A 12,679-nucleotide genomic window follows, 5' to 3' on the forward strand; every position below is an offset into this window, starting at 1 on the left:
AAATAATGACGCACTCTCTGTGGAATATGCCTGCTCTGGCTTTACCATCAGACTCGCCTGTAGCTTATTCAGCTGCTGCTACTGAGTAAATGGAGTTTAGGAGATTATAAAACCCAAACACGAAATTGTCTTACGTAACCTACTGCGGCTTCGCCACACAACATTTAGCATCCGTCCAGAGAGGAGCAGCTGTTACATCAGCAGCTCTGACTTCATCAGGGTCACCGGCTCTGTTGAAGGAAAAGATTCATTGGGGATTACACTTAGTGCTTCACACACACACACACACACACACACACACACACACACACACACACATCACTCAGTCTAATGAAACTTTGGAGTGTTGCCAATCATTCAGGTTAAGGGTTATTTTAGTATGTGTGGTTTGTCAGCAGACCCACCAGAGGTCAAAGGTCATTCTGTTGCCCATGCTGCAGAGCAGTAAGAATTTGTGAGGATTTATCTGAATAAAAGCAGTGCAGTAGTGCTGCTCGCACAATAACCAAGCAATCATAGAACTATAACGCTTACACACACCACACAAGTCGTCTTATTCTGACTTACTGTCTCATCGTTTCAAGACGGCACGTCATCTCGACTCAGCAGCTCATTACGTGTGACTTTATCTCAATTCGATTTAAGTATCTCGTTATTTCAAGATGGTTTTTTCCTTTCTCTTTTCAAGTCAACATCTCAACGTTTCAAAATGATACGCTGTTGTTAACATAGCTCGGTTCAAAGCTGTACGGGTATTTCACACGATGCCATTACTTTGATTTAATTACTAAAGATTTCAGGATGTTATTTCAGCTTCTCATTATTGCGAATGAGTTACACCAGTTATCAAAAAATAACGACACGCCCTCATGAGATCAGACATTAAATCCGAAAACAAGATACTAAGGACATAAAATCTTGATATAATTAGTTAAGATATATATATATATATATATATATATATATATATATATATATATATATATATATATATATGTGAACGTGATCTATCAAGTGCGAATAACGAGATAGTAAATTAAAATGACGTCTCGAAAATAAGATGAAATTCTGAGATTACGGAGATGTTAAATTAATGACGTAGCGTCTCAACATTTCTTGGTTTCTTCTTTCGGCTCAAAGCTTCTGTGGAAAAAGATGATAAAAGAATTCTTCTGTTTTGTTCCCCTCTGAGGAAAACTTGAAAAGTTCTATAAAGCAGAGAGTTTCTGTCAGGGAGAAGTCTGTAAATATCCATACACACACGCACGCACACACACACACACAAAATAAAAACTTTTTCCATAAGTCTGTATTTCAGAAGTACTTCCAGAGGAGACGGAAAGGATGGGATATTTTCCCGAAGCGTGACAGATGGGAAGAGGCCATTTTATGTAATGTTCTTTATTAATAGTATAAATAAATAAATATATATTCGGCAACTAGGCCGCATAATAAAGAGTGAGTATAAAGAGCTCGGCGCCGATTCGTATCATTAAAATCAGTTTCAAACTAGAACGATTTCTGAAATGATCAAAGTTAAGGCTTAGCTGTTGATTATGTAAAGCGCGCATCGGAACAATGATGTCATTATGCTACAAAAAGGCATAATTAGCACCGGACTAATCTAATCATCCTAAACGCAATACTTTCACGCAAAACTGAACGATGCATTTTAAACTGCCTAAATTCCTAAGAACGGGCCGACCTCCCACCGTAACCTTTCCTCACCAACGTTTTACAGCTTTCTCTTTAGAACAGATAACATTTCATAAAAAAAAAAAAAAAAAAAAAAAAATTTACTTTGCTTTAACAAATGTACATGAGTGAATTTTTTCAAAATGAAATATAGATCTGTTTTATATATCTATATATATATGTATGTATATGTATATATATATATAAAAAAAGAGAGATTTGTGCAAACGGTACAAAAATGTACGCGCTTTGTACCTTCAACTTTTTTTAAAAAAACAAAACAAAAAAAAAATAAAAAATAAAACTAAAAGGAAGCAAAGAAATTGAAACGAAAGAAAGATCTTTTCGACCTTCAAGCAACAGGAAAATGACACGTAATTTCCCTTTTGCCCAAATTTCTCACCCGATACACGATCTGTGTTCAAATTCGCTCGTTTAGTTTTGCACCGGAGCTACGAGGCTAAAGCAGCTAACACATAAAGAACGTTTAACGCCTCTCTAAAGGACGTCGCAGAGCTAAAAACAGACACTACAGACACTACAAAGTACTTTATTCCGCGGTGTTTGCGATCGCTTTGCGTAAGAGACTCGGGTAGAACGGTGCGCAGATCCGAGGCTCATCCAGTCTTGTTTTGGGAGTTAAACATGGCGGGAAAACCTCCCGGACGCTGCTTTAAATCGAACGTCTTTCATCCAAGGTAGATCCAGGAACACTGAGCCATAAGGAAGACTCTGTTATTGGACATGAGCTTCCATGCTGCGCGCGCTCAGATCCAGAATAATCAATCTTCAATCCGGTCATCAGAGCGTTTTACGACATTAATTATTATTATTATTATTATTATTATTATTCTGCATGGTTATTGCACTCGTTTAGTTCTAGTTCTTGTTGACCGCCGCCTCGAAAAGAACTGAAGACAGAACTGTAATTCGTAGCCTGCGTACGGTTGTTAATTCAAACGCGTTTGGACTTTCACCCGCACTAATACATGGGCAGAACGATCGTTGGTGATATTCATCTGGGTGATAAATATCTCTCTATGTCTCGAATATCTCTCTGAGGTCCGGTGTAATCGTTTACGTGCGAATTACGCGAATAATCCAAACTACGTCGGGAACTAGACGGTACACCGCTCGCTATACGCCGTCGTTAACTTCAGACAACGAGCGCGCCTTATCCATCAGAAGACGGGTGAACCGAAGGGAACACCGCGTACATATCTTTTTATTTATTTATTTATTTTTATTTAAATCCGTGTCCCTCCAGTGTTTCATCTAAACTCGTCCTGCTCTATTCTTACTGTTTAGAAAAACAAAAAAGTGACGTTCGATGGCAATTCCACTGAAATCGGTTTGTATAATGTAATTCTGTTGTAGTCTCCAAAAAGCAAAAAAAAAATACAAATTTAAATATATATACGTATATTAATAATAATAACGATAATCATTCTTCTCTTCCCACTCACTGGGTCGTTCACATTGCAGTCAGCAAACTAATATCACACGTCTAACTCTCCACTATGAATGTGATGAACGGATAAATGTAGTAGTACGATTATGGCGATAAAAATCGGATGACCGGATATCAGACTCGTGGTTTTCGATTGCTGCCGACCTTAAACATTAAACGTTAAGAGAGTCGTGAATCTAGTCGGTGCGAGTAATCTGGCTCGGTTTATCCTTAACCCGGTCGCGTCACGTCCGTCAGTGGTGCTGAACGTGTGTCCCGTTCGGCACGCTCTGCTCGCTCCACCTCCTCCGGCTCAGAAGTTTACGGTTTCTCTGCACTTTCAGCCGCAAGTCGAACACCTCCTCTATGGCCTTCTTGAAGCAGTGGAAGTTGTAGTCGATGAGTCCTGAGGAAAGAGAAGAAGGAAGGAAGTCTTACTTTACAGTCAAAAAAAAAACGTAACCCTTCGACACATCACCGATCTCAGCCAGACGCCTTATCTGATGTACATGGAAACCTTTTCATTATTTACAGAGAGTGGAGTTCTTGTTCAGGTCCAGCACACAGGGCGAAATTTCATCAGACTTGCGAAGCTCTCGTCACCGTTCACCTCGTTCGTCTGGTCCTCACGGCGCGGCCCACGGACGAGGACGTGATGCACCGTAGCACTCGAAGCGGCTGGACGCCACACCAGATACTGATGTTCCTTTTGATCCTTTTGTTCAGGGACTCATTATCCCATTTCTCAAGCGCAGCGTGAGTACCAAAAAAACAAACACAAACTAAGCAGCACATTCAACGTCTTTCGATGAGTTCCCGATAGGCAGTAGGATATTTTTAGCCTTCCTATTCAGTGTAATGACTAGCTGTCACTGACGATCAGAAAAATGTTCCTTCATTCTTTTATTCGTCTTCAGTAAACATGTTATTCGGGTCAGGGTCGTGACGAATCCCAAGTCTGTCCCAGGAACACCGGAGGCAGGTGTACACCTCTCGTAGGGGATGAAAATATCTGTATCTGTATTAGTTTAGTGCTCCAAATTAGTGCTCTCTCACGGTATCGGTATTCAAAGTGTGTGGAAGATTTTTTACCACCCGACCACTATGATGAGTCTTTATTGGTCACGTAGACATATGCACAGTGAAATTCTTTTCTTCGCATCTTCTTTTCTTCATCTCATGAAGCTGGGGTCAGAGCGCAGGGTCGGCCACGATACAGCGCCCCCTGGAGCAGAGAGGGTTAAGGGCCTTGCTCAAAGGCCCAACAGGAGCAGCTCGGTAGTGCTGGGGTTCGAACCCCCGACCTTCTGATCAGTCACCCAGAGCTTAAACCTCCAAGACACTCCGGATAAAACTTTCCGAAAGTATATTTGACAAACGAAATGAAGAACGAATCCGAGGACATGCAGTACCGAGTACCGAATGAAAGTTCTAGAAACGGTCTGGACCGCGTGCAGTGATTGGCAGTCCATCAGATGTATTTCTCTGATCAGCGGCACGAGGCAGGAGGTCACGAGGAAGCGTCTATGACAGACACCTCATATCCAAACCCTCATAAAGCACCAGGTCTGCTGTCAAGGATCCGGTTAAAGTTAGCACGACTTTTTCGGGAGAGCTGATGCGACTTGAAAATCGCTCATTAAGTCGCCGGCGACGTGGCGTTAAACCGACGTCATCGGAATAACAGATAAGCGTACGGACGAGGCGCGAGCGAGTCAGCGTGACCCTGAAACTTCCTCGATTCGCCGTCCCTCCTGCAGTGCTGCTAGATCTCCGCATGAATATTTCAGCGTTCATTAAGTTCCCCAATCCTTCAGCGTTATATTACTTTTATTCCCCGAGTCTCGGCGGAACCACATTATGCTCGTAAGCTTCGGCGTATCAGCCACGTTTGGCCCAAATTCATTTGGGCTGAAATTCAACAAAACAGCACAGCAGAAAGTGTTGTCATCGCTGTAACTCTAACTTCAGTCCCACAGGATCAACAGTACAACAGTTCGCAAACTATTTCAAACGATATTTACTGTATACGATATAAAATCCTGCTTCGCACTCGAGGGAAGCGCATTATACCGGAGATATGTTCATTACCCAGGATGCACGGCTTGTCAAATACCCTAGCCATTACACACTGATGCACTGCTGAGAAGTACTGCTTCCTAGTATAGTATCCCGAGTAGGGGTCACACCATCCCTTACCTGATACTTCTCAAATTACCCGCTGACCTTCAACACACCATCCATTATTTATTTACACGATTCTGGAGCTGAATTCTTGAGCTGAATGTGTTCAGAGTGTAAGCACAGGGAAAGCACAGCTGCCCGATTAAATATCTAGTAATTATAATTTCACTCGTAGTACAAGTAAAAGTCTGGGTGCTCACCTTTCCTCTCAAAACTCTCTTCCCTGAGGAAACAGACGAGCGCCAGGAATTTGGTGACCTCTTTGAGGTACATCACTGTGGTGTTGTTGAGGTGGATGATGGCCATGGATTCTTTATCGTACGGCGAACCGGCTACGTCCTCACTCAAGCTGACGAGGAGAAACACGAGCATGAATACGGAGTGTGGAATCAGCCATGAATGAAAACAGATCGTATAACAGACACTCTCAGTTTCTAACATGAACTCAAAACGTAGAGAAAAGTGGGCGGGTCATTTTACAAGGAGATTGATTTTTGCCATTTAAAAAAAAAAAACAAAAAACAAACCCGGACAATTAAAGTACGTTTCCTGCTCGGCGTGACGAGCAAAACGTGCGTGATGGTGACGAGGAAAGAAAAAGAGAAAGAAAGAAAAAAAAAAAAAAAACTCTCAAGAAGAAAAGCGAAGCACTCGAATTGATACGCTTTAATATCTTCGAGCGTTTGCGAGCGCCCGGGCGCTGAGCTCGTGTTTAACGTCGACGCTGCGATCTTCTTGTATTTGAATGAATGTTTAAAAAGGGCTACAACGGCACCACTGAGAAAAGCCTGGGCTTCGTTCTGTGTGAAACAATGCCCTTTTAGGATTTAAAGAGCGAGAAATAATTAAGGCAAAGACGGCGCGCCCACGCTAAACTGATATAAAAGAAATACAAACGAATAATCCAAACACTGGAAGATGTTATCGTGCTATACGTTTATACTCATAATCCGAATAATTCAAGCTGAAGACGTGAAAAATGAATAAATGATGAAAACGTCATTAAGGACCAGGCGTCTGTTAGCGTATCACGATGAGCCGTGCGTGTCGGGGAGTGACGGAGGAGGCCTTCATCATCATCATCATCATCATCATCATCATCATCATCGTCGTCGTCGTCGGTCCTTCATTTCTTACCTCCACCTCTACACTTCGGAATACAAAGCCCGGAATGGGATTTTACCGACTCGTTTATTCGCTCGGCTCCGTTTAAAACGTGAAATAAAACAACGAAACAACGGCATGGCTGGAACTCGACTATAACTGACGGTCGAACCGTCCCTTCGCGCTTTGTGAAAGTTAGTACACCCGTTTGAAAGTCTTCTCGCCGACGTCAGAGTGTGACTTTTTTTAAACCCTTTAGTGTCACCAAACAGTTCAATCCAAGTCCCGATGATTCTTTAGATCCCAAGAGATCACGTTCCGCCATATTAGAATCGCAGGCGTATTCGGGATGAAAAGGTTTTCTCCTACCGTCGTAAAATTCGAGTCGGATGACGTCTAGACTGAGCCTCGCTAAAGTTATTTCTAGATGTATGAACATTCATAGTGAACCATTCCCCAGCAAAACTGACGGCAAAGAAGGAATAAGGCACAAACATCTCAGCACTGCTTGGCTGCACTGACACCAAATCTGGTGGGTTGATTTAGAATCACTGTAAGATGTACTGTAAATGCCCAGAACGGTGGATCTGTGATTAAAACCCGACCGGAAATGCCCTTAGCTTTCAAACCCTCGACGTAAAACGAGCTACTTGATTTGAACGGATCACATTTTTCCAAGACTGGATTATTGAAAAGCAGAGCTAGCTGGTGTTTAGTTAGCTGACGATTTTCTTAGACACACACAATAACACAAGAACGAGCCAACGTCTGTTACTCGTACATTTTACATGGACACGTACGTAACATGTTTCAGATGGTTTCGGAAATGAAAATGAAACCAGCACTAGCTAGCTCGATCTTCAACCGTTCACGTCAACGTTTAGCAGGGCAGTGACGTCGGCTTCAGAGGCCATTTCCATCCGATATCCGTTACGGTTCTGTCATTCGGATTGATAATGCTGGGAACGAGATGAAACCAAGCCACCTTCAGCGAACGTTGAAAACACGTTTCGAGACGTTTCCATGAAGGAAACGATGCCTGGGGTTGTTTTTCCATCATTTTTTTATGTTCTGCGTTTACATTTCACCTATCGGCAACCCATCGTTGTGCAGCGCAGAGACGAAGCGTCCGTACGGCGCTCGAGCGGATCTACGTCGGTACGCTTTCTATGTCCCCGACTATAATAGTACTCCTAAGCAAGGTATGCTGGGTATTTTAACATTGCGACTGCAGGGTTGTTTAGCCTGTTGAGTAGTGAGCAGAACAAGAGGACCAAGATGACGCTCTGTGTGGTCTCTTAAGCTTTTGCCGAGACGCATCTGTTCTGCAGGCCAGCGTGGGCAGACGGCCGGCGTGCCCCGAGTCGCGCCCGAATGCCCACACCTTCCTGCGCGTCAGCGTCCAGATCGCACAGGGTCAGCGGTGCCTGAGGTGTTTCGATTCGCCCTTCTGTTTACAGATACTCTTCAAACACGCTGCCAGTGGTGCTTAAATTGAAACGAGGCCAGAGAAGAGAAATGGTTGCTGCATACCAAATACGCTATTCTCATCTACTTCTACATTTATTATTCCCCACCGGAGAATACGATTGCCCTGATGTTTCATTACTTACTTCCGTGATGTAAAAGTATGGGTAATGGATAAAGATGTACTCGGGTAGGGAAGAGGGACTATATTTTGTGTAGTCAGATAAGTGAGAGATTAAAGCGTCGTCAGCCATAGATGCAGGAAAGCATTCACTCACCCATAGATGCAGGAAATATCGATGACGACGTCAATCATGTCACAGCACAGCTCGTACGTCTGCATGTCCACCGGACTGCTGTCCGTGGCGATGTAGATCTTACTGACCACGTCGAACAGGAACGCCTTTTCAATCCCCGAGTTCTGCAACCAGAGCCAAAAGGAATTCAACTGCTGCCTTAAGACCTCTCCATTAGCAAGTGCACCTTTGGTAAAAAAAAAATACTGATTCCAGAATGACCAACATGGCTCCAAGTCACTCCAGTGAAGTTTAAACACGTGTGGCTTATTAGGAGCTACGGAGCTCGAGTAAGACCTCAGAGAAAGAGGAGATTCGATTCACGGCACGGCGGTCGCGATCCAACGCAATCCGATCCGCAGAGCGTTTGAACCCGATTGGAAAACGATGACTGAAAATGAAGACTTTTTTTCTGTACGTTAAACATAACGCGAATCGACGTGCGGGTTTTGTCTTGTTCAAAACGAAACACGTTCAAACATCGCTACGAACGGATGCTGTTGTGAATGTTGTAGAAATGTCCTACAGGTTCACCATATCTTAAAAATAAATGAATAAACGTATAAATTCTCCAGAACATTCCGATCGGATAAACAAAAAGCGCCTCGGCCGGGGACGGAATGAGCGCTGTAGCACAAACGGAGCTCCAGAGTCGGCTAAAATGCCCGTTTTCCGCCGCCTCTTTCTCGGACGCCGTGTGTCACAGAGGGGTGGCGGTGGAGCTGTTTGAAAGCTACCGATCAGCTCTTTTTAACATTTTCGTGGAACCATTTAACGTATAACGCGTGATGGTCATTGCAATCCAGAACTATTGGGCTATCGGTTACTTCACGAGTGCAGATGATTTAGCAGATCTCACTGGACCCGTGTGCGCTCGATATATTTCAACTCTATGGGTTGCACCGTCGGGGACTTCCGGCTTTCAAGACGGTTCAATTGCATCACGTGCATAATTAAACGGATATCGTGCATTTCCATGTCGCAAACTAAACTTTTCGACCTAGTCACAAAGCGCTACATTTTCCGGCAGGAGGATGTGCCGGCGCACGAAGCAAGCACCATGACGACATAGCTTGCCAAGTTTGGTGCGTAAGAACATGAGTAGCCTGCACAGAAGCCTGACTTCAACACCTTGGAATGCACTGGAACTCACGGACTGGAAGCCGTGCCTACTCACCCATCATCACAGTCTTCCGTCTCTAATAGTCTTGTGGCTGAATGAACACAAATCCCCACAGGCGCATTACAAAATCTAGTGGAGACTCTTCCTAAAGGCGTGGAAGCTGTTACGGTTTCGGAATAGGATGTCCAAGGTTGACGGTCAGGGATTGAAAAACGTTTCGCCATATAGTGCGTATTGTTCAACATGGTGGCCTTTGATCGAGCTCCATGCCATTCATTACACTCGCAGCCAATCAGCTTCCTGGATGCATAACACTGGGTACCACTGCTGAGCAATACATTCAGCCTCAGGAAAGCACTCGTTGCTGGGGTGGTACAATAAAAGGTGCACTTTTGAACCTGGATCTTTCAACTTTAAAGTACATAATTAAGGGAAACTAATGCATCTATCGAACTTTACTCTAGAAGATAATTACAGGTACTTCATTTGTACCATCCCAGGCGTCATGGAAACAAAGTCTCCATGATTGTACTCTCCAAGCAACAAGGCACACTTCAGTGCACTCTGCATTAGGAGAAGCCTCTCTCTTAAATGTCAGTCCTTTTGCTTTGCCATTTCCAGCTTGGCTGTGCTTGGTGCGATGGCTGGTCTCTGACTAGACGGTGCCATTTAGTTGGTGCCATTTACTTGGAGCCAACCATATGCGTACAATCCGTGTGCGAGACTCATGATTATCTCAAACATCACCATCTGTCATCTATAAATCTCAGGAAAACATGAATAAATTAAGGAACGTCCATGGGATGCCTTTTCTTTTTTCAAGTAAGCTGCTAATCTAAATTAGCACGTCGGATTTCATCTCCCGCACGTCCCTGCCGTTGTTTTTCAGAAGCCGTGTGAACGCGGCGTAGTCTGACTTTCCAACGTGACGTGACCAGCTCCGCTTGGGGTTTGTTCCTTTCGTAACGATCATGCTTTCAATCCCCAGGCCCGGTTGTGCTGAAGTCTTCCCACACTCTCGCAACGGTGATAGAACAGTGTCTCTTGTACGCACAATTTACAGTGTACTTTTTATTACGTTGTGTTGACGGTAAAAGTCTTTCAAAGAAAGCGCTCAGAGCATACAATCTGCCGTTTAGAAAACACAACCATCATTTTCATTCGCGATGAAAGACGCTCGGCTCTACCGGGTTCCATAAAGCGCCGGGAGATTTTACAACAGATTTCACCATTTGAACATTAAACAGAGTTTCAGAATGTTTAGAAATTACACTTCAATGCGTTACTCAGATATTTAGTCGTCTGATGTGAAGTATGCTCTCACTTTGTGGCTAAATTGCAGAATGTGGGGTTACTTTAGGTCACGCAGCACCCATGCTAGGTTTAATGCCTACACCAGTCATCACTAAACCCTGTAGTATTTAATTCCAACTTCCATCTATAGCGGGACGATCTATAGCGGGACAAAAATATCATATCACGATTCTCAACAAGAACAAATATGTATCATGAGACTTCAATTTGATACATTATTTATTGTTTTATATATATATAATATATATATATATATATATATATATATATATATATATATATATATATATAAAAAATCAATACCAGTATTTAACGCAAAGCATACAAAATTCTAACGTTTTACAAGTTTAAAGATTAAATACAAAATCAGATCAGCTTGTAATCATTTAAAAAACATAATACATTTGATAAAAGACACCGCAACATCCATGATCTCTCAGACAAAGCGTATCGGAACATAATTGATCACGATACCGATGGATTTTGTAAATGATTTTGCTGACTCTCTGCTGCCATCAACTGGCTGGTATAAAAATTTTTTATTCGCAGACATTTAGCACATGCATACTCATATATATATATATATATATATAGAGAGAGAGAGAGAGAGAGACTATATATATATATATATATATATATATATATATATATATATATATATAAATAAATCAATGTTGAAACATGCCAGTTGTTTCAGGTAAGATAAGGCGCATGTGTGTGTGTCATTACTCACAGAAATAAAAATGTTGAGTAGATTCTCCAGCGTCGGGAGCTGCGGAATGAGCTTCTGCACCACTTTACTGAACGCCTCGAAGATGGAGTGATCATAGATGCTCGTCAGGTAGAAGCTGAAACGGAAGAAAACCGACGGTCTATCTTTAAAAGAGCGAGACGAATGAGTTTTATTCACGACGATAGCTCCTGGGGTGAGTTTATGAAGAACTGCAACGTAAACAGCGATGTTCATTTCTTATGCAAAGGAGATGCATGAAATGATTGAAATACATACAGCCGTGTAAAAGGAATATTGGCCCGAAATACTGGTACAGCATTTGATTATAATTCAAAATATACAAACATTAGAATATTGATTATGTATGTATAAACTCGGCTTATGAGGATCACTAGTCTACTACGCAGACTAATATTTACCCAATACGCCAGTGTTTATCCTCAGCTCACGAAGCCTATTGGCAGTAAATAAAGGGAACGGTTCTGCCCAATACGCCGGAGGAAACCCTGCGACTTTTTAAAAAGTACCTTCCCTGGATAAGTTGAAGCTATACATGCTGTGAATCTCACACCACGGCAATCCGCAACACATTTCAGAAACCGCTAAATTATACACCCGAGCCGTTTATAGCTCCGTTTAACGTCATGGAACGAACGCAAGATAGCGTAGGCAGCAGCTGTCGCCGGTTCTTCCACTACCTTGAAGTTAACGATACAAAAAGTTGATTATTTCCATGACGGAAAACATACAGAAATTCTGACGCCGGAGACTCCTTCCAAAAATAAATAAATAAATAAATAAATAGATAGATAAATAAAATAATCGTCTCCTTACAGAAAACTTCATATCGGGGAACAGACGTTTTTTGCTTTAGTAAATAAAAACACACTATTTATTTATTTATTTAGAGCTTAGATTATGTGGAAATTAAGTGCCTGCTGTTATCGAAAACGAATCAACACCTTCTGACCAATCACAATCGAGGATACAACATCGCTGTGCTTTAAATCCTTATACTGATATTCCGATATATACCTTATAGTGCATTTCTAATAAAACACACACACACACATTCCCCAGCATATCAAACCAACCTTAAATGTATCCTCTCTAAGCCGGCGTCCGCCAGGTCGTCGTTGGCGCGTTTGTGTATATCTCTTTGCTTCTCGATCTTGTGATCGTCGGACAACCCGTCCACTTTATGGATGAACACCTCGAAGTTGATGTCCGGGTTGACCTTGTAGGCTCGAGTCACGGTGAGATGGAGTCTGCTCAATGCTTCCACGTAGTCATCCTAAACAGAAAGTTATCTG

General features: G+C 42.5%; 1 protein-coding gene across 2 annotated transcripts in view; it reads right to left on the reverse strand.

Moving 5' to 3' along the window:
• Positions 1-1,291: 1,291 nt before the first annotated feature.
• Positions 1,292-12,679, reverse strand: part of rragd (ras-related GTP binding D) — a 14,271-nt gene continuing 2,883 nt past the window's right edge. Inside the window, exons 3-7 of one of the 2 annotated variants that reach the window (XM_017477129.3) lie at positions 12,461-12,660; positions 11,367-11,481; positions 8,179-8,321; positions 5,530-5,678; positions 1,292-3,551 (exon numbers count right to left, since the gene is read on the reverse strand). In XM_017477129.3, the coding sequence (XP_017332618.1) occupies positions 3,400-3,551; positions 5,530-5,678; positions 8,179-8,321; positions 11,367-11,481; positions 12,461-12,660 (759 nt within the window). In that variant the 3' untranslated portion in view covers positions 1,292-3,399. The remainder of the gene's footprint in view (positions 3,552-5,529; positions 5,679-8,178; positions 8,322-11,366; positions 11,482-12,460; positions 12,661-12,679) is intronic. The other variant, XM_053682748.1, reaches the window with a different exon arrangement.

This window comes from Ictalurus punctatus, chromosome 9, assembly GCF_001660625.3.
Source record: "Ictalurus punctatus breed USDA103 chromosome 9, Coco_2.0, whole genome shotgun sequence".
Lineage (NCBI taxonomy): Eukaryota > Metazoa > Chordata > Actinopteri > Siluriformes > Ictaluridae > Ictalurus > Ictalurus punctatus.